At 37.0% G+C, this 22836-nt stretch overlaps 1 protein-coding gene across 1 annotated transcript in view; it reads right to left on the bottom strand.

The window, feature by feature from the left end:
* Positions 1-22836, bottom strand: part of TENM3 (teneurin transmembrane protein 3) — a 672586-nt gene that overhangs the window by 137596 nt on the left and 512154 nt on the right. The window contains exon 11 of the mRNA XM_006834421.1: positions 13141-13326. Coding sequence (XP_006834484.1) covers positions 13141-13326 — 186 coding nt within the window. The remainder of the gene's footprint in view (positions 1-13140; positions 13327-22836) is intronic.

Below are 22836 nucleotides of genomic sequence, written 5' to 3'. Positions count from 1 at the left end.
TATTTGTAATCTGACACTATTTATAATTTTTCTCTTCATTGTTAATACTGCAGAATAGCTGATACGCTATTTTGCACCTGGCTTCACTACACAAATGCCTTGGGTCTAAACTTCTCAATAAAATGCTTCTGATGAATTTAGCAAGAATTAAAGTGAGCATTTCTCACTTTTATTTCCAGTTAAATTGTATAGCCAACCAATTGCACTTTAAAACTTCTGACACACTTGGTTTGGGTGGAAATTTAGGCTTTAAATGGTGTTTTAAAGCAACTAATCAAGGAGGTACTCCAAATTTCAAAGATACTCTAGTAAATTAGTATGGAAAGATAACTGGCCGGTGACTCATAAAACACTGTAATACAAAATTGGCATATAACTTAATTGGTTTTAACTCATATATCATGCCTGTCAATAAACTTTGAAAACTAATTTAAATTGGTTTAAGATGAGAAATGGAGTTTAATGGGGAAAAAAAGGAGAAATCCTAGTTATGGATATGTTATTATTTGCAAAATCTAACATGGCATATAAAATTTTATTTCAAATTAGCTGATGCAAAAGTTTCCTTGGAATAAAAATTGTAATTTGTAAATTGTTTCCCTAAGACACAGAGTACCTCCACATTTTACTATTTTGAGCAACCTTAGAAAACCACTAAGTTTATGGTGGGAACTAAAATCCAAGACAGTAAAAAAAGACAAAAGGAATCAGGTCTACGTCACTGAACTAAGTGATTGTAAAACAATACAAATAACCCAGCATTTTCTTACATACTGCTCCCACTTGAGAACAAGGACAGTGGACTTAACTAATCCTCCATTTTTCCTTATTATCACAGCTGCCTTTTAAGCCATTGGGCCTTATAGTTAGCTGGGTAGAAAAAAATTTTAATTCAGCAGTGAATATTGGGACCCAAGTGACACTAAAGGAGGTAGATTAGAGGGAAAACCAGTGCACAAATAACTCCCATAGTACAGAATTCATTTAGCATATGACTCTAAGTAAGTGAAGCATCTTTCTTCTAAAGAACTCAAACTTCTCTCAGCCTCCTTGGCTATGTGTAAATCACCTAGGTGGAAAGATGTATATTAAATCCAGATGAATTCAACCACAAAATATTTACCTACATTCAGAATTGAGTTTTATAAGTCTTTCTTAGAAAGTCCTTTTTTGAAAGTATACAGCAACCCATTTAACATTTCCCCCAAACAATACAACTGTCAGAGAAATTTACTTCTCAGCAGCAATGCTACCAACTGATTTGAAATTCTCATGCAGCTTTAGCTGATGACTCTGCTGCTGTGAGGCTGAATGAAGGAGAGGACAGAGCAAGTAGTGGGGCTGGGGGCTCAAACACCTGATATCCATAGCAAACGTGGCTTATATCCATATCTACTTCCATTCTGAGAGACAAAGATGCCTAGGGAAATCATTGATGTGATTATTGTTGTTGTTAAGTGCCGTTGAGTCGATCCAGACACATAGCGACCCTGTATAGGGTTTCCAAGGAGAGGCTGATGAGTTTGAACCTCCGGCCTTGCAGTTCAAATGGCTTTGCTGTCTGGTGCATGAACCCACAGCACCACACCAGGATTCCATTAACATGATTAGAGAACATTTATTCAGATGGCCCATGAGACTATGATTTTAATCAAGATCACACAGCAAAGCAGGTGCAAAAGTAAGAGAAGATTCTAAATCGGACTATCTTGAAGATAGAATTCTAATGGAGCTTTTGAAGACATTGTATGATTTGTGCATGCTGGTTAACATGGTTTGGATGCTACAAACTTAATTGTGAGCCACGCTTCACATGAACTTAGTTGAAGAGTCAAAATTAGTGAGTGATTATTCTGAATTCTTAAAAGGAAATGGATTTTAAAGGTAGTAGAAATGAAGAATGTCTCAAAAACTTTGAGATGCAGTCAAAATTTTGACACAAAGTCACTTAATCAAGTCAAAACAGATTAGACAATAATGGGTTGACCATTGCTATATATACCAAAACTAAATTAAACCAGTCACTGAGGCATTTTCTGATTCATAGTGACCCTATCTATATAGGGCTTCTGAGACTGTAAATCTTAATGTCGGTAGACAGCCTCATCTTTCTCCTGAGGAACAGCTAGTGGGTTTCAACTCTCACCTTGCCTGGTAGTCCAATGCTACATATCGCAATAAGCACTACAGCACACCAAACATCATGAGTCCTGGTGTGATGCTGTAGGATATGCACAGGACTGCTAACACAAGGTTGGAGGTTCAAACCCTCCTCGGAAACCCTGTACAGGGTCACTTAGAGTCAGAACCGACTTTACAGGACTTAACAATAAAGTTATCATCCATGCACTTCTTCAGAACAATCAAATGAAACCTTGTTGGACTGTTGAATAAAACACACATTATCTTTATGACTTTTGAAAATGCAGCAAAGACAATATTGACAACCAAAACAAAATGTGACCTCAATCATTCAGAAAGATCAGCGATATTAGGTTTGCATTTTTAGAAGAGATTAAGTAACCTCTTTGAAAACAATTCTGAGGCGATTAGAGTGGATTAAGTCCTGTATGTAAACCTGTTGACTAAATAAACTATAATAAAATGGGGAAAAAAATTGTAGTGAAAGGCTCTAAATGGGTTGGAAGCGACTCCACAGCACTTAACAACATGTTTCATTATCAGGTATATTCCTGACAGGAGAAAACTTCCATTTTGACTAGGCAGTTATGTATCTGAAAATGCAAAGCATTTCTGTGGTTTTATGTATTTCAAACTGATTTCTCCTCTGTGGCGCTGTAGGATCAGCACTGGACTACAAACCACATGGTTGGCGGTTCAAACCCACCAGCTGCTCCTTGAAACTGTATACAGTGTCTCTATGAGTTGGAATCAACTTGATGGCACTTAACAACAACACCAACTTATTTGCTTCTGATACAGTCTCCACAGGACAAAATCATATCTTCAAATAATTTCAGGCCTGCACGTTTGTGCCATTAGATGAGTCAGTGGGTGGTAACACTATTCCTGGATGGCTAGAAATAACTTCACCACACATCGAAATGACTGCACACTTCATAAAGACATCCCATTAAATCAAAATGTTTCCCCTACTTAAACGCCCCTTAGCTAACTCCCCAAAATGTGTAAAGCCACTCCAATACCATCCTATGACATAAGGAAAGATTTAATGGAAAGGAAGTTGAAGTAAAAACAGAAGTCTTAACTAATTTGCAAGTTTTATATTAATCAAATATCAGGTGAGCTAAGGGGGCTCCTTCCGAGATCTCAGAAGGGAGCTTTGCGAGTGTGGGGCCCAGAAGCTTAAATGTCATAAGCTTTACAGTACAGGAACTACCTGAATTACAACAGGGTTCTGTCCTCACAGGCTGGTTCTAATGTAAGTCAAATTTCTTTGAAATGGTTTTTCAAGATTATTGCCTTTGATTATCAGTATCTTTATATGTAACCTAATCTTTGAATATCTGAGAATGACAGAAGCAAATTACTCACTGTAACACTGTATGTGAGCCATTTAACTAATGATATGATATCCAAAAACAACAACAAACAAACAAAAACCGTGCAGCTGTAATTACGGTTTGTCACAACTTGAATACTTGTTAAGTTGGGGAGCACCTGTAAATATGGCTCAGGAATAAGATCTAGTTAGTGTGGCTCTAGAAACCCTCTTCTTAACCTGTTACCACACTGACTGATGTGAGCCAAGTGCCTCCTAAAACTGTCAATTTGCAGGTATAATTTGGTCCCTGCACACTTTTTAAGGGGGAAAGTACAAATAAAATATTAATAAATCCATAGGAAAACACTTGTAGAATTTCCATATTCTGTTTTATTTGATTATCAATTGGCAGAATATTGCAGGGGCTATAATGATTCTGATTTAATAATCTAAAAGAAGTGTTTGACAAAAAAAAAAAGAAAGAAAAGAAAAGAAATAAAGCAAAACAACAAAAAACTGTCACCATTTTTTTTTTTTAATTTAGCAATTTAAATGTGATCCTTTCATCATTATCCTGATATAAATATCAGAACATCAAGTCTGAGCTTGTCCTTACTAGTAATAGTTCTGATCTGATTGTCTTTTCCCCAATATGTTTAGTAGATAACTCCCCAGCTGTGTATATTTCATTTTCAATTTCTAATCTCCAGCTTCCTAAAGCCCAGAGCAGCCACGGTATTTAATAGAGGTATTCTGAGTACTATATGTTTAAATTTTATCTGAACAAACAAAGCATGTCTTTGTGATCATTAATGATCTTGTTTCCAATGTACTAAAGAATTAGAATAAAAACAAATAGCTGGTCTTTTTGTAGCTTAAAGGAATTAGGATTTCCCCTAGGCCAAATTTCCATTTGAATTGCCTAAAAGTACATGAAAATCAATGTAGCTCGATAAACAGCTCTGTGTTTGAGACATTACTAGAAAAAAATATATACAATAGACTCTACCTTTCATTCATCACAATGATTTTTAAACAGCAACACCTCTCTAACCCCACCCCAAATATAATCAGCTTCTTGTTAAGTCCTATCCATTCTGAGACTAGGTGACCTTTGATAACAATGACATGGAAATTTCAAGAATTCTTTTTTTTTTCTTAAATGTTTTATTGAGAATTATGTGATAGTTTACATGGGAGAACATTAGTTTTACATTCATTCTATCGTAAAGTGAGTTCTTTGTACAGAAATTATGTTTAATTTATATATATATAACTTAAACACCAAACACATTGGCTGGGCTGCAGCATATTTAATTTATATTTTAATTTTTTAAAACCTAATTTATTAAATATGATTTGCTAGGCACTTTATTAAGTGCTTTGCATTCCATGAACAACAACAATGCTCCTTAGAGACCAGGATGGTCAAACTTCATCTCTCATACTTCAAACATATCGTCAGGAGGGACCAGTCACTGGAGAAGAATGTCACGTTTGGTAAGGTGGAGGGTCAGAGAAAAAGAGGAAGACCCCCATGGAGATGGACTGGCAAAGTGGCAGCATCTATTTGCTCAAGCGTGGCAACAATTGTGAGGTTGTCCCAGGACCGGACAGTGTTTCATTCTGCTTTGCACAGGGTTTCTGTGAGTCAGTACCAACTTGATGGCACCTAACAACAACAACAACAACAACAACAATCTTGTATATCAGTGTCCTGGTGTGGCATTAGGATAGCACTGGACTGCTATGCTAACCCCAAGGTTGGCGGTTCAAACCCACCAGCAGCTCCTTAGAAACCCTATACAGGGCCACTATGAGTCAGAACCAACTTGATGACATTGAACAACAACATGTGGTACTTTGGAAGAAAATGTGACAGTCTTCTGTAAAGATTCACAGCCTTAGACCCACAAGGAGCAGTTCTACCCTGTTACATGGTGTCGCTATGAGCTGGTGTCAGCTGATGGCAGTGGGTTTTTGTCTTTTAATGTAGTATGTAATACTCACATTTCATGTACGATCTGAAAAAGGTGACATTATTTTTCTCTATTACTCAATGTCATAGACAAATAAAAAGACCCATTAGGAACTCCAGTGGTTAAATCCGGAGTCCTGGTGTGATGCTGTAGGATAAGCATTGAACTGCTAACCACAAGGTCAGTGGTTTAAGCCCACCAATTCCTCTTTGGAAACTTAATACAGGGTCTCTATGAGCCGGAACCAACCCAATGGCACCTAACAATAACAACAACAGCAATGGTTAAAAGTGATGATTATTCAAATAAAGTAAATGGATCATTTTTCAAATAATTTTTCCTTAAGTTTCAATAGTTAAGGAAGTTGCAGCAACACAGTTATTAAGCATTCGGCAGTTCAAACTCAGTAGTCACTCCATGGGAGATAGATGTGGCAATCTGCTTTTGTGAAGATTGTTGTGGCTGTTAAGTGCTGTCAAGTTGGTTCCAACTCAGAGTGTCACTGTATACGGTTTCCAAGGAGCCACTGGTGGATTTGAACTGCTGTCCTTGCTGTTAGCAACACTGAGTTTACCCTACAGTGCCACACCAGGACTCCTATTTCAATGTACTGTAATTGTTGTTAAGTACCATTGAGTTGGTTCTGACTCATAGCAACCCTGTATATGCTTCTGAGGAGCGACTGATGGGTTTGAACTGCTGACCCTGAAGTTAGTGGTCTAGTGCTTACTTTACAGTACCATGAATATTACAGCCTCAAAACCCTATGGACAGTTCTATTCTGCACTATACAGTTGTTATGAGTCAGAAGCAGATGGCAAAGGGGTTTGGGATTCAATTGTTAAGAAATTCTAGAATTGCAAAAGACTTCAATGGATCCCTCAGATACCGCCACTGTCTTAGATACTTTGGGGATAAATAGATGGAAAGAAGTTAAAAAATGCACTCCTAAAATATTCTTCAAACTCCAAAAAAAAAAAAAAAGAACAAACAAAATCTTCAATATTTTGTATCTAATTGTGGTTTTGCTAAAGCCATTTGGAATGCATATTTAAAACATTTCTTTAGGAGCCAGTTCTAGGATTAATATGCTTTTCAACCTGAAGTTCCTCATTACATCTAACCAAAACTGTATAAATTTAAGCCCATTTTGTCTAGTTCTGTCTCCTGAAAAAAAAAAAAAGGAAATGGCCAAATCAGCCTCTTAAAGACAATTCACCTCGTTTTCTTTCAAACCAACTGATCCACGGGTGGATAACAATTGAATGTATTATTCAAGTCCTCTCCCCACCTCCCTTTTTGGGTACAATCTCTTCTATAGCCTGAGATACTCTCATATACAAAATAACTGCTTTAGGGTAAATTCTTTCTATAAATGCTAACAAGATTAGTTCTTGGGGAGGCTACAGGTTAGTGATATTCAAACATTTGCACTTAACAAGTTATCATTCTACCTACATAGTGGCACTGTAGGATAAGCACGGGGCTGCTAACCATAAGGTCAGTGGTTTAAAACAACCAGCTGCTCCTCAAAAGTCCTACACAAGGTCATTTTAAGTCTGAACCAACTCCACTTAATAACAACAACAGGCTATTTTATTAGTATTGCAGTTAAAAGTTGTTGGTTCTAGCTACAGACATCTGTTCAGCAGAGGCTGGCATGCTATTAGCCTTGCTTCTAGGGCCCGTGAACTCCAACTACAGGACAATCAGATATCAGTTACCCCCCTCTTTACAAGGCAAGAAGAAAAGAGCGAGCAAAACCAATTGGGTTTCCTTTATATTGATACAGATTTGTTCCAGTTAAATACATTAATAGTGAATTTATTGAATTAGTCCAAGACTAGTAAATCCCAGTTCATAAATAAGACCTAGTCTAACCTTAATTCTTTTTTTTCCTGAAGTTTTTATTGTGAATTGAGTGATAGTTTACATGGAAGAACACTGGTTTTACACTCATCCTATTGTATTTCGTTTCACTGCAATAATTACAATCCTCTCCATGCATCGTCATTCAACAGTATTTGCTTCTATTTCTTCTGTTTGTTTTTTTGAATGTATACAAAAACACTCATAACCTTAATTCTTACAATGCAAAATTGTTGATTTTTAAAGTGAGATAGACATAAATTAGTGTGATTATTTGTTGCTGCTGTTAAGTGTTGTTGAGTTGGTTCTGACTCATAGCGACCCTGTGTAGGGTTTTCCAAGGAGAGGCTGGTGGGTTTGAACCACAACCTTGAAGTTCAAATTGACATTGCAGTCCAGGCCCCAAATAGAGTCACTTATGCAAAGCCCAACATTAGCAAACTGAAACCTAAGTTTCTAATTCTTAGACCAAACAAATCTATGTTGGAAGAAATACAACCAGAATGCTCCCAAGAAACCAAGATGGCCAGACTTCATCTCTCATACTTCAAACATCAGACATATTAGGAAGGACTAGGCCCTGGAGACAGGAGTCCTGGTGTAGCGCTGTGGGTTAATGCACTGAACTGCAAAGTCTGTTTGATCCGTAAGATCAGTGGTTCAAACTCACTAGCTGCTTCACAGAAACAGGGTCGCTATGGGTCAAAACTGACTCAAAGGCATATAACAACAACAAGTCCCTGGAGAAGGACATCATGGAGGGGCAGCAAATAAGAGGGAGACCCCCAACAAGATGGATTGGCACAGAGACGGCAACAGTGGTGTTTTTTCCTGTTGTACATAGGGTCGCTATGGGTCAGAGCCAACTCAGTGGCACCTAACAACAACAAACCTTCTCAAGAACTGAAATCCAAGCCAAATTGACTTTCCTTGACATGAAAATGTAAGCTAACCAATTGTTGTTGATAAGTGCCGTTGAGTTGGTTGCGACCCATAGCGACCCTAAGCTAACCAATTAGAACTTCGTAGTGGTTATTAATTGGGCTGTGAACCTCAAGGCCAGCAGTCTGAAACTACCAGCTGTTCCGCGGGAGAAAGATGAGGCTTTCTGCTCCCGTAAAGATTTACAGCCTCGGAAACCCTGTGCAGGGTTGCTATGGGTTGGAAGCGACTGACGGCACTTAACAACAACAACAACAACATTCACATTAACCTCCGTTCAAACTTTCCCCTTTATCCCAAATAAGGAAAGAACATGCTTGCCAGCCAATCAGAAATTTGCCTTGTATAACTTCCTTCTTTCTGTGAGTTTGTGACTACAAAGTCCTTTGTCTTTGTACCACTCCTTGGAACTTCTAGACAAGTTTCATGAACTGAAAAATAAAGCTTATGAGTTCTTTGACAAATTTAATAGTGTGGCAGTTTAATTTTAAACACATATGATACTCTAATTATGCCAACTATTATTTACATAACATTAAATCATATTTACTATTTTAAAATCTTGCCTCTGGGTCCTCTAACTATTCCTTCCTATCACATGAAAAACAAAAGTAGGATCACGTGTAATTATTTGACCCTAATTTGTAATGGTCATATACAAAGGAGGACATTATTGTACACTAGTGTTGTTGTTAAGTGCCAGCAAGTCAGTTCCGTCTCATAGCAACCCTGTATAGGGTTTCCGAAGAGTGGCTGGTGAGCTTGAACCGTCGACCTTACAATTCAAACCAACTCTGCAGTCCAGTGCGTTAACCCACAGCACCACAGCAAGACTCCACACTAGTGCTAATTCCATTAAATTGTTAACAATAAGTGTTAAAGAGCTCTGGTAACATATAAGCAGAGCCGCTAACCTCAAGGTCAGCAGTTGAAAACTACCAGTAGTTTTGTGGGAGAAATGAGGTTTTCTGCTCCCGTGAAGATTTATAGCCTTGGAAAACTGATGCAGGGTCACTAAGAGTCAGAACCGACTCTATCAGGGCACACCATCACCACCACCAGCAAGTGCTGGTACTTACTTGATATGATTCAATCATATAACTATTCTTTTTTCATAAAAAAAGGTTCAACAATCCTAAATGTTTTTTGGGGAGTAAGGGGAAACGATTCGAATCATAATACAATTAGAAACAATATTTTAATCTTAATATTGCTAATGGTAGAATTTCTCTTTGTTTTCTTTTCCATTTTCATAAATTACTAGCTAAAGTCTAACCCAGGAAATAAAGGACATAGTACAATGACCCTACAGATGAATATGCCTGATGTGCTGAACACATGATTCATATCAAGAGGAAAATATGAACACTCTAATAAATATATCAGGATGAGATCCTTCAGGTAGATAGGATGTTAAGTGAATACTCTAAATTCATAATCTATTTTACTATCAAAATACCTATGGTTTTATGAAAGCATGAACAGAGTTTATGAAGACAGAAGATGACTAATGAAGAATATTCTTTGCTTTCAATTGGGAACTTTCGTTTGCTTCTAACTGTTTAATTTCTCCTTCATCTCTCTTTCAATTAACCTCCCTGTTTGTATTCAATGAGATGGCACATAATATGGAGAAAGGAAAAAAAAAAATCTTTCTGATTTATGAGTATTCTTTCATAAAGTGGCTGCTTCTTTCAGTCAGATGCACTAGTATTGGAATTGAGAGAAAATGCATATCAACAGCAACTATCCCAAATGAGAAAAAAACACAGTAATTTCCTGAGTTTTTGAATCATTGGCTCACAAAGACCTCTTTTAAAATGGCCCCTGAGGCTTCATTGTGGGCACAGCGCACAAGTAGTAAGTACACAAGGAAAATAAATTGGATCTCTGCATGCTAAAATTCATAGGAGCCAGTTCTACAGTACAGAAGAACAAAACAATGATTTAAAGGTTCTCTCGAGGGTCAGAGAAAAAGAGGAAGACCCTCAACAAGATGGATTGGCCAAGTGGCAGCATCAATGGACTCAAATGTGTCAACAGTAGTGAGGTTGGCCTAGGACCAGGCAGTGTTTTGTTCTGCTGTGCACAGGGTCACTATGAATCAGTACCGACTTGATGGTACCTAACAACAACACTTTTTAAAAGGTTTAGTTCTGAGATTTGGTTTTAAATTAAGCTGGTCCTTTATTGTCACATTGTTCCTTATTGGAATATAAAAGGAACAACACAAAATGAAATAACAGAAAGTGGGGTTGCTAACAAAAGTCCTGCTTGTGCCCAGATGACTAGAAAGTTATTTAAGAACGGCTCATCCATGGAAAGCTACCAAGGTCAGGAGGACAACAATATAATGATTTGTTGAGTAACTGTTGGTTGGCAAATTAAATCTGTCTATAGATAGCTTTATAGTACATTTCCCAGTTTTCCAAACTACATACACATTTGCTATATATAATGTTTTCTCCTGTGGTAATATCAATAGATCCGTGTTGGAAGAAATACAACCAGAGTGCTCCTTGGAAGCCAGGATGGCCAGACTTTGTCTCTCATACTTCGGACATATTGTCAGAAGGGACCAGTTATTGGAGAAAGATACCATGTTTGGTAAAGTGGAGGGTCGGGTAAAAAGAGGAAGGCTCCCGACAAGATGGATTGGCATAGTGGGCATCACTGCGCATAGGCGTAGCAATGATTATGAGGTTGGCCCAGGATCAGGCAGTGTTTTGTTCTGTTGTGCATAGGGTCATTATGAGTGGGTACCAACTTTATGGTTGGTACAACAACAACAAGTATCTAGTCACCTCTTCTAACCAGGGATAGGGGTGGTATACAAAGGAACATGAGTAGAAGCATATTTTTCTTGCCCTCTCTTGACATATGGGCATTCTAGTATTTAGGGAATGGTGCTGTTTGGTCACAAGGGTGTTGCACTATTGTTTGTATGGTCACAAACTGTAGTTGTCCACTTTTTTCTGATTGAATGAGTTATAAGCAACATTCTGCAATCATCCTATGAAGCCAGCCTTGGAGTAGAGGAGGGGAAAGCCATACCAGAATCTTGGGAATGAGGGGGAATTATGAGTATACATGGAGTTTTTAAAAGCTTATCCAGAGAGTTTGACCTCACTTTTCTCACACTTCATGGCCATTTCTGAACACTGCTTGAGAATGCTGCGATGTACTATAAAGCAAGGTCTACACATAACTCATTCCTTTTCTCCTTCAATGATCCATCACACTCTGCAAGGTGCAGTAGGACTTCAGTAATAACTATACGTTTCCCCAGCTGAAGACAGTAAGCTCATTTTCAATGACTGAGATTAAGGATGTTGTGTAGTATGAGTTAACATAACAGCTGTGCTTGCAGGACTGGTTCCTGACTGGCATCTGGGACTTTAGTTATTCCCCACTGATTAGGTTCTTTTGGCCTCTGGAACCACTGAGCAACTTCTTGTCTTCTCTGGGGCCTGAAATTTTCAAGTTGTGGCTGAAGTATCTTAAGATGATAAGACCTACTTGAGTAAGTCCCTGAGCAGAAACACTGTACACATCTCACTTGCTGGAGAGAGGAGTCTGCTCCATGGGACCTCTCCCCAATTGGAGAGAAAGAATACAGCATTTTTCTAGATTTCACTGAAGTGTCTCTTCCACTTCTCCCCTACTCCCCCATTCCTGCTTTCCTGATGAGTAATGAAAAATTACAGTCACGAGTAATGCCTTGGAATCCTCGAGTCCTTCTAGTGAATCAGCAATTATGAATGGGAGTGATCATGGGACCCTTAAAACAGACATCAAGGGTATCAGTAAGATTAGACAGAACCTTGTAAAGGTCTGTGAGCATACAACTGTAACAATTAACATTACGTATGTGATTTCAACTTTTTTCACGGCAAAATTTTTGGCGACCTAATTCCTGTCAGCAATAAAGTACCTAATGCTTACAGACTCACTAGAAGAAAAAATATTTCAAGATACCCATATTCCCCCTACTCCCAAACAGCTTTATCAAATTTTACTCTAAAGACATAAAACAATGTGAAGAAACACTGTAGCTTCGATTCTGAAATTTTTGTATGGTTATGCCTTTTAAAATTAGTAGCATACAATTTCACTGAAGTGAGGTAGGGCTTTATTACTTTTGCTGTATTTTTTTAAAAATTGAATTAATATCTCAATTTAAATTCAGTTTTAACTCCAGTGACACAAATGGTAAAAAGCAAAGACATGACGAATACCTGAAAAACATGGTGCCATAGATTTTCTAGATAGTTTTGAATCCTTGCCAAATATCATTTATGCACTGACACTTTGTCTTAAATCCTATCAGGTTGTTTTATTTAAGCATATAAATTTAAGAATAGCTAGACCTGGTATAATTTATAATTGCTTCGTTTCTTATGGCATTGCCAAATTAAATCTCTTTTTTGAGAAATTCACATATATCTGTAAGTGCTTAGATGCATGATTATGGAGTCTGCTAATGCCAAGATTTGAAAAAAAAAATTAAGGGAAAAAATTTGACTATGATTACTAAGAAAATGCAATGGTAACACAGAACACTAAGAAGTAATATATGAATGGAAGTAATATAAAATGAAAGCTTATTTATAAATAAGAAATGAAATCTTCTTTGTTTAGGTGAGTCCATTTTTGTGGTCGTCACAATAATGTATAAAAAATGTGTACACTTCACACTGTGATACTTGTTCTAAAAGGAACTGTGAATTGCCATTATAAACCGATTGCCTCATTTAAAAAGCATTTTCTTTAAAAAAGAAAATTATGGGAAGAAGTAAGTATTTTTCTATGTTGAAATCCATCAAACAATCGGTGCTCTTTAGTTTTATATGAAGGATAGATAGGTAAGTGCGGTTAGCCTACCGATAGTACAGTGTTCTCCATTCCATCCCTGGCTGCATTCACACTTGCCGTCTTTGCAGGTTCCGTGTTCAGCACAGCGGGGGTGGCAGGCTCTTTGATTACATGCTGGGCCGGTCCAGCCTTCTTCACAGCGACAAGATCCCCCCATGCAAACTCCATGTGCGCCACAGTCCACTGAACATATTTCTATATTGAAAGAAAAAAGAAGATGCAGAGCAAGGTAAGAGAGTGAGGGAGCGTGAGAAGGAGGATTTATAAGCAATAACACATCTTGAACTTAAATTTGTTAAAGTGTAAAACAAAATCATTGAAAATAATGTGCCAGATTGCAAAGCCGTTTGAACTGCAAGGTTGGTGGTTCAAGCTCATCAGCGGCTCCTCCTCGGAAACTCTATACAGGATCGCTGTGGGTGGGAACCAAATCGACGGCACTTAACAACAACAACAACATGCATCATAGGTATATTTCAGCATGGACTACAAAGAATTATAAATGGCATTTTTCTGCTTCCTTATTCATAACTTAATTGCATATGCTGTTCTAATCATGTATATAATACACAGGGTAATTTTGTTAGAATTTTCTATTTTAATAAACATGTGCATATAGATATATGTGTATACACATATGAAAGTATGTATATATATATGTAAGTTGGAGTCCTGGTGTGACACTATAGGGTAAGTACTGAACTGCAAGGTTGGTTTGAACCGAAAGGTGGGTGGTTCAAACTCACCAGCTGCTCCTCGGAAACCCTACAAAGGGTCGCTATGAGTCAGAACTGACTTGACGGCACTAAACAACAACCACAAAATGTAAGTCAGTTTATCTATCTATCTATCTATCTATCTATCTATCTATCTATCTATCTATCTATCTATCTATCTATCTATCTATCTTTCCAAAAAGTATTTGTGGTAGTCAAGAACAAAGACATACATACACACATTGAGTTAACAAACTATTTCAGTATCTAAGCCTCAAGATATCTAACAGGACTTAGGTTTCATATACATAGCAAGAATTGAAAAGGGGTTATTTCTAATCCTACCATTTAAATTTTTTAAATATCTCAGAAACTTTCATTCAAAAGAGTCTACTATGGTGAATACATTAGCATGCTTCTGACACACAGATTTGCTGGTTAAATAATACAAATTGTTGTTTTTCCTATTCCATAAATTTATGTTGTTGGCAGGTATAAGTTGCTTAGCTCACATAGTAGAAAATCAGTTTAAAATTATACATAATTATTGACTCTGTCAAAAGTCAAAATAAGATTTTCAACAACTAAAATTACAGAAAATGCAGGTGATTCAATTACTTAAAAACTGTTATAATACCAGGTTAGGTTTTTACTCAAAATGAATTCAGATTATTTGAGATAATTTTTACTTTTCTTAAAGTTTTCTTAAAAGTTTTATTTGTTGTTGTTAAGAGCTACTGAATTGATTCCAACTCATGACCACCCCATGTACAACAGACCTCAAGCCAATTTAAGAGTGAGAGAGAATGAGAGAGAGATACAGGTAGAAGAGGTGGATGAAGGTAGGAGAGGGAAAGGGGGTAGAGATGGGGATAGGGAGGATCCTGGAAGGGTATTTAATTTTTACTCTTTACATACATATAATTATAGTTTCTCTTTTTTAAGATTGTAAAAAATGTTGTTTAGTTTTGTTTTTTTCTTGTAAAAATAAAAAAAATATGCTCAATAACAGAATCCTGGAATCATTTCTAATAAATAGAAAATGAACTCCTGCCTTTTTTTATTAATGAAAAAAATTAATAAGTATTTATATGGTTACATGCTCCTATTGTTTTCCATTCATTGCTCAAATAACATTTCTCAGACACCATACATAATTCTCTGTCTCACATATCAAGACCTATGAGAGTTGTAATATTTTTTTATAAACAGCAGTCAAAATTATTAACTGGAAGAGAGAGTATGTTTTTCTATGGGACATTTCCTATCTCTTCTGAATTAAAATTTTGATTAAGAGATCCCAGATAGTTTGATTAACTTCATAGTAACACAGCATCACCTCAGCTTGAGAAAAAACAGGCTTTTTCTGAGCTACCCTTTTTATTCAATCTAATCAATTTTTCATTAGGGTGAAGGTGTTTATCAGCATTTAGCACACTAGCTTTAAGCAAGGTGCGTCAATCTTTGTAATGAACTTATTAATTAGAGTTAATTTAATTGAAGTGGAATTGAAGGGCTAATTAATGGACAAACTGCTGATGAAGATAGAGGAAAGCTCTGTTGCTTTCAAACCTATAAACTTTCTGATGGAAAGAATTCATTTCTTCTCTTCTGGCAGCTTAACCAAATGTTTCTTCAGATATAAAATAGTATTGAATTTAGATATGTGAAGGTCATTTCCACAATAACAATAGAAGTAGATAGTAAACCATTTTCCTTTAGGAGTCAGATGGAAATTCAGAATTACAGCTCTAGTAACCTTAAAGCCACAAATGTAAATTGAAACAATGTTTTCACAAGCTTAAAATGAGGAACTATGAAGCAATAGATAGATATATTTGAGGCACTTGAATCCAGAAAATTTCACAGGATGAATCTGAGTATATTTGAGACCTTCACTATTAATTTTAAGTAAATTTTCTGTATTTTTGCCACTATGTTGTGGTTGTTAAGTGCTGTCAAGTTGGTTCCAAATCATAGTGAGCCCTTACAGGGTTTTCAAGGAGCAGCTGGTAGGTTTGAACTGCTGACCCTGTGTTTTGCAGTCCAGAGCTTATTGTACAGTGCCATACCAGGAGTCCTTTTGCAACTATAGTAAAGCTTAATAAATACTTTTTTTGTACTTAACTACCTTCTTCAACAGCACAGTATTGTATACATTACTCAAGATGTATTTGGGGATTTAATAAATGTTAAATTTCTGCTTTGCATTGAGCATATAAAGATGAATAGGACATGCTCTCTACACATTATGACTACATAGTCCTTTTTAACACAGATAAAACTAGATTGTCAACTAGCATGAAAAAAAATCAGGGTAAATATGTGAAATAATGATATGTGATTTGGGCACTCAATTTCATTTTTAATTAACATTTCTATATATTTCTTACTATTCATAGCAATATCATTTTATGAGGAGGATTAAATTGCCTTTTGAGTTATTTAATATCAATTACAAACTACCTTTTATAAAATTATTCAGGCAATGCATTATAATAACTTTATAAGAAACATAAAGGGACTGTTTTGCTTACACTTCTCCTACTTGGATAACTGAGTGAAGCAAATCAGAATGTTAACATTTCCAGCAAGTACTATTTATTTAAGGCGCTCTGTAGTGTAGTGGTTACGAATCGGGCTGTGAACCTCACGTTCAGCAGTTCAAAACCACCAGCTGTTCCGCGGGAGAAAAATGAGGTTTTCTGCTCCCGTAAAGATTTACAGCCTCTGAAACTGTGTACCAGGTAGCTGTGAGTTGGAACCGACTCCACGGCACATAACAACAACAACTATTTATTCAGAATAACACCATGCCTCTTTTAGTGATGGAAAAAGAAAAGACTTAGATAAAATGTAGCTTTACTGTGTAAGTAATGATATCTGTAAAATGTGGAGTCCTGGTGTGGTATTGTAGGATAAGCACTGAACTGCTAATCCACCAGCTGTTCTATGGAAACCCTATACGGGAACACTATGAGTCGGAACCAACTCGAAGGCACTAAACAATAACATCTATAAAATGTCATTGAGTATAGTTTTTTGCACGACTTAATCTACTATCAAGGTAAAAAAATGTAAATAAAAACACACACACACAAACACAAATGAGCAAATGCCTCTTTTAATCCTTGGAATTATGAAATCTATTTTTAAGGATGGAGGACAAAACAGGTGAATATATCATCTGAAATCATGTAGCGCACTCATACATAAGAAATGTTGCATGGTGATGGTTCCCTAAAATCCTTTAAATATTCAAGGCTTTTTACAATTCAACTCAAATCTATGTTTTTATTCTTATTTATCCTATACCATTTAATTTTCTAACCAATGTTTCTAGCTCCCCAAATATCTGAAGCAACTAATATTTCTATTAGTTTGAATAAACAAAGAAGTAATGATCCTGTTGGGAACCTTGTCTTCCTCCATAATTGTATGACAGAAGATAAGGAAGGAAGACAAAAATAGGAAGGAAGGGAGATAAAAAGACTGGGAAGAATAAGAAGGTATGGAGGAAAGAAAAGAGGAAGGAGAGAAATGCAGAATGGGAGGAAAGAAAGCTCCTAAATTGCCTCTTTAGAATATTTACTTGTGGGTTCAACACAAGTTTGTCACCAATACTATAAATTAGCTTGTACCAAACTTTCCTCAGCTGAGGCTTTCAAGATTCAGTCTGGTAGCCAACACGTTAGGAATTGTAGATGAATGTGCCATGCTGATATGGATTCATAGGGGAGCCAAGTTGTCATCCAAGTTTCTCAATGCCAGAGTGATCTGTAAAATTGGCATGTGAACTGGCTATCTGACAAGATTTCATTTTGTTTGTTGTTGATTAGTGCCATCAAGTCAGTTCCAACTCTTAGCGACCCTTTATAATGTTTCCAAGGAGTAGCTGGTAAGTAATTCAAATTACTCCAGCTTAGCAGTCCAGTGCTTATCCTATAGTGCTATATAGTTGAAATGGTTTGCATTTCTTAAGTTTCATATATGAAAAATGTTTTGGCTAGAATATGTGCCCCCCCCCAAAGATATTCGGATGCACTATTCATGATACCTCTGAATGTAATCATGTTTGGAAATAGGCTGTTTCTTTTGTTATGTGAAAGACGAATTCCAGTGTAAAACCCTAAAAAACAATCCCAGCGCCCTCAAGTAGATTCTGACTCCAAAGCACCCCTATAGGATAGAGTAGAACTGCCACATAGGGTTTCCAGGCTGAAATTTTTATTTAGTCCTGGCGGTGCTGTAGGATTATCTCGCAACCACAAGGTCGGTTTGAACTGCTACCTCTAAGGTCGGTGGTTCAAACTCACCAGCCACTATGGGTCAGAACCAACTCGACGACACTTAACAACAATCTTCAGGGGTACAGTCGCAGCAGCAATGGGCTTAAGCTTAGCAATGATTGAGAGGTTGGCAAAAGAGCTGGCAATGTTTCTTTCTACTGTGCATTAGGTCGCTATGAGTCGATACTGACTCAATGGCACCTAACAACAATCTTTATGGATAGAGTGGTTGGTGGGTTCGAATCTTTTAGTTCAAATCCAAGCATTTTAACAACTGTGACACCTGGGTGCCTATCCAGAATCAGATAGGCCTTAAACCTAATCCCGTTTGAATGATGTCTGATGATAAAAAGGGAGTGCAAACAAACACACAGAAGAAAGACACCATGTGTCTACTAGCCAAGGAAGTCAAACGAAATGCCCACAGCAGTCAAAGCTAAGACAGACAAAGAATGATCCTCTTCCAAAACAAACAATTCCCCGCTGATGCCGAGTTTGGACTCTTAGCCTTCAAAACTGTAGGATATTAAGCTGCTCTTTAAAGTCACTCACTAAGTTTTTGTAATACCAGCTCTAGGTAACTAAGACAGAGAGCCATATCCAATCAATTCACTGTGAAAATTCCTTTGACTTGATAGAGAATTAAGTGTGGCAAACTAAAATTTGTTTGTAGAATACCTTAATTATGACTATCACCACTACTATTACTTCTACTAAGGGTCGCTATGGGTCGGAACCGACTCGACAGCACTTAACAACAACAACAACAATTACTACTTGTGGACTCTTTTCTACATGTAAAGCACTGTTCTAAGTCTTTTCACATATTTACTTATTTAATCCTTTCAACAATTCCATGCTGTTGCTGCTTCTACTGTTTACTGCCTTTAACTTGGTTCCGACTCACAGCAACCCTGGATAGTGTTTCCGAGGCTGTAAATCTTTACGGTAGCAGAAAGTTGGTGGATTCAAACTGCTGTCCTTGTGGTTAGCAGCCTAATGCATAACCCACTATGATATCAGCGACTCCTGGAAACGGTATGCAGCATTGCTATTGGTCAGAACCAACTCAGTGGCACTTTAAAACACAACTCCCGTTCTCTCTCCTGTACCCATTTAGCCTGTGTATCTGTCCATGTACCTACACTGTTGTTGCAGGGTTGTGTATGTAATAGTATTTACCTCTATCGCTTTTAACCCTTGCATTCTTCTCGGTGTCTTCACCTGGCTGCCAATTTCTGCCAACTTCCCTCCTGCTGTATATTGCCTTCAATATCACTGGAGCTAACATGTGTCTACTCTCTAACCAATGAATTATTCTCCTTACCCTTCCCTTCTATCCCTTGTAACCATCAAAGAATGTTTTGGCTTTTTTCAGCATGATAATCTTTTCTTGAGTTTCTACAAAACGGTCTCATATAACATTTGTCCATTTGTGATTGACTAATTTCACTCAGCATAATGACATTCAGCTTCATCCATGTATTGAAATGTTTTGCAGATTGTTATCATTCAACATTGTGTAGTATTCCATTGTGTGTATATACCAAAGTTTGTTTATCCATTCTTCCATCGATGAGCACTTAAAGTCTGTCTCCATCTTTTTGCTACTGTGAATAGTGCTACAATGAACATGGGTTCATGGCTCTGATTTCTGATTTCTTGGGGATATGTGCCAAGTGGAGGGATTGCTGGGTTGTAAAGTATTGCTATTTCCAAGTTTCTGAGGAAGTGCCATGCCGTTTAGACAGTGGTTACTTCATTTTACAGTCCCATCAGCAAAGTAAGAGCATCCCAGTCTCTCCACACCCATGTCAACATTTCCTGTTTTCTGTTCTTTGTTGGTTTTTTTTCAAACTTTGTTATTAATGTTGGGGTGAGATGATATCACCTTGTTGTTTTGATATGCATTTTTCTAATGGTTAATGATCACAAACATTTCTTCATATGTTTGTTGTTCATCTGAATGTCTCGTTTGGTGAAGTGTCTGTTCATGTCCTCTGCCCATTTTCAAATAGGGGCGTTGTAGTTTTGTATGTATTTTAGAGACTAGTCCCTTGTCTGGTATGTCATTGCAAAAAAAAATGTTTCCAAGTCTGTGGATTCTCTTGGTGAAATCTTTTGATGCACATTAAGTGTCTAAGTTTTTAGGAGATTTTAGTCATCTATTTTGTCTTCTGCTGTTTGTGTGTTTAGTTATGTTTGATAGTGTATTTATGTCATGCTTCAGAGCACCCCTAAGTTTGTCCCTATTTTTAGATTGATGATCTTTATAGTTCTAGGTTTTACATTTCTTCCCATCAACTTTTATGATCTCCCCTCACCCCCACTAAGTCGTGTATATTTATTCTTTAAAATGTTCCTCAGATTTATCCATTTTCTTTCTACTGAGTCCAATCTAATTCAGGTTCTCATCAACTCACAATTACAGTTCAGGTAAAGCCCTCTAACTTATCTTCCAGATTCAGTGTCTCTTGATTTATGCTCACTGACTTATAATCTACAGTTTAATTCTTATGGACCATTGCTTTCATGGTACTACTGAGTACATTAAGGAGCTCTGGTAGCGTAGTGGTTACGAATCGGGCTGCAAACCTTAAGGTCAGCGGTTCGAAACTACCAGCCGCTCCACGGGAGAAAGATGAGGCTTTCTACTCCCGTAAGGATTTACACCCTCGGAAACCCTGTACAGGGTCGCTATGGGTTGGAACCGACTCGACGGCACTTAACAACAACAACAACTGAGTACATTATTATTAGTGAATTCTCCATTGCCTAAACATCATTTCTAAACTGCATCCATTACTGGTGGACCCACCCCAATTTTTACCTTCAAATACTCTTAATTTTTTTCACTGTATCACATAAGCCAAGATACTTCTTACAATCGTGTTCTTCTTTAAAGTTGCTGTTGTTGTTAACTGTCCTCGAGTCGGTTCCCACTCATAGCTACCCTGTATAGGGTTTCCGAGGAGTGGCTGGTGAATTTGAACTGCTGACCTTGTGGTTGAAACTCACCTTGTGGTCCAGTGCATTATCTTGCAGCGCCACACCAGGACTTCATCTTTCTTAGTAGTAGTAAAAACAATAATTTCTATATCTAGAATTTATTATGTGTCAACATTGTACAATAATTTAAGTAATCCTCACAGTATCGCTAAAGAATTTCATTTTTATAGGGATTTAATTTTTTTTTTAAGTATAGAAGAGTAAACTGAGGCATACAGTAAATAATTTGTCTAATGATATATACTGTATTTTTACAAAAGTGACAAACATATTCTAGCTTTTTTGCTAACTGTGCCCTCCCTCTGCAAGGTATTCTCATCATTGTACCATGCTAATTTATTTTACAACATTTGACAAAAATTAACATAGCACACTTACGAAAATACTTTAGTGGGGGGAAGAGTAAAGTAGGAAAAAAGTATAATGAACATTTTCTGTGTGAAAATTCAATAGCTAGTAAGTAGTGGAGCCTGAATACGAACTTATGCAATTTGATTTTAACATCCGTGCTTAGAAATATCCTCTAATCAGAAAATACTTTTCCCTGAAACTGTCATCTTAACTGAAGGTAAGAAATGTCCATAAAGTTCTCCTTGAAAACTTTCACTCCTCATCAAGCTAGGAATGAAATGTCTATTGAAGTTAGCATATTATTCTATGTAACACTCAAATATAATATTAAACAGTCACTTCCTGGCTTTTAACTATTTCATGGAAGTCCTGGTGTGGCATTGTAGGATAAGCACTTGACTGCTATAACCACAAGGTCAGCAGTTCAAACTCACTAGTCGCTCCTCGTAAATCCTATGCAGGGTCGTTATGAGTCGAATCCAACTCAGCACTTAACAACTATCACGTGTGTTCATCTTACCTTCCTATTTAAACTATAATCTTCTAGACTAGCACTGCATCTTTTCAAATTGTGTGAAACATTAGTAGGTCATGCAATTAACTTGATTGCAACCAGCACTAAAAAAAAAAAAGAGCGACCCAAACATAGATTTGGAAAAATAGCATTGTGTATCACTTTGTGAAACTTTTGCTTTAGTCACGTATTCGAATGTATATGTATACTATATCATGATATCATGTTTTTAAGGCTGCTGTTGTTGTTGTTGAGAAGTGCTGTTAAGTCTGTTCTGACCCATAGCGACTCTGTATAGGGTTTCTGAGGTGCGACTGGTGAACTTGAACCGCCAACCTTGCATTTCAAATGGCTTTTCAGTCTGGTGCATTAACCCACAGCACCACATCAGGACTAGGTTATAAAAACAAAACGTTGATGCGCACTATTCTAAAGGGCAGGAATGAGTCTGTATTCTCTTATCCCTAAAAGGTCTATCACAGTGCCTGTGCACATAGGGTGTGTCGACAACAACTTGACTACTAAATAAAATTACTATCTTCATTTTCTAATATAATCATATTATTTAAACAGCATTGAATTATTACACACATTTTAACATGTATATACATAACATGCACTCTTTACTGGGGTTGTGATTTGGCTTTTATATTGTCAACAATTTTTTTTTTTTCAATTGATGCTTCTTTGTTTCTGAGTTGTTGTTAGATGCTATTGAGTCGTTACTGACTCATAGCAAGCCTATGCACAACAGAACTGCCTGATCCTGGGCCAACCTCACAATCGTTGCCACACTTGAGCCCATTGATGCTGCCACTTTGCCAAT

The sequence above is a fragment of the Chrysochloris asiatica genome, unplaced genomic scaffold (genome assembly GCF_000296735.1).
Source record: "Chrysochloris asiatica unplaced genomic scaffold, ChrAsi1.0 scaffold00011, whole genome shotgun sequence".
NCBI classification, from domain to species: Eukaryota; Metazoa; Chordata; class Mammalia; order Afrosoricida; family Chrysochloridae; genus Chrysochloris; species Chrysochloris asiatica.
The sequence above is the reverse complement of the archived record's forward strand: the minus strand, read 5'-3'. Positions and strand labels throughout refer to the sequence as shown.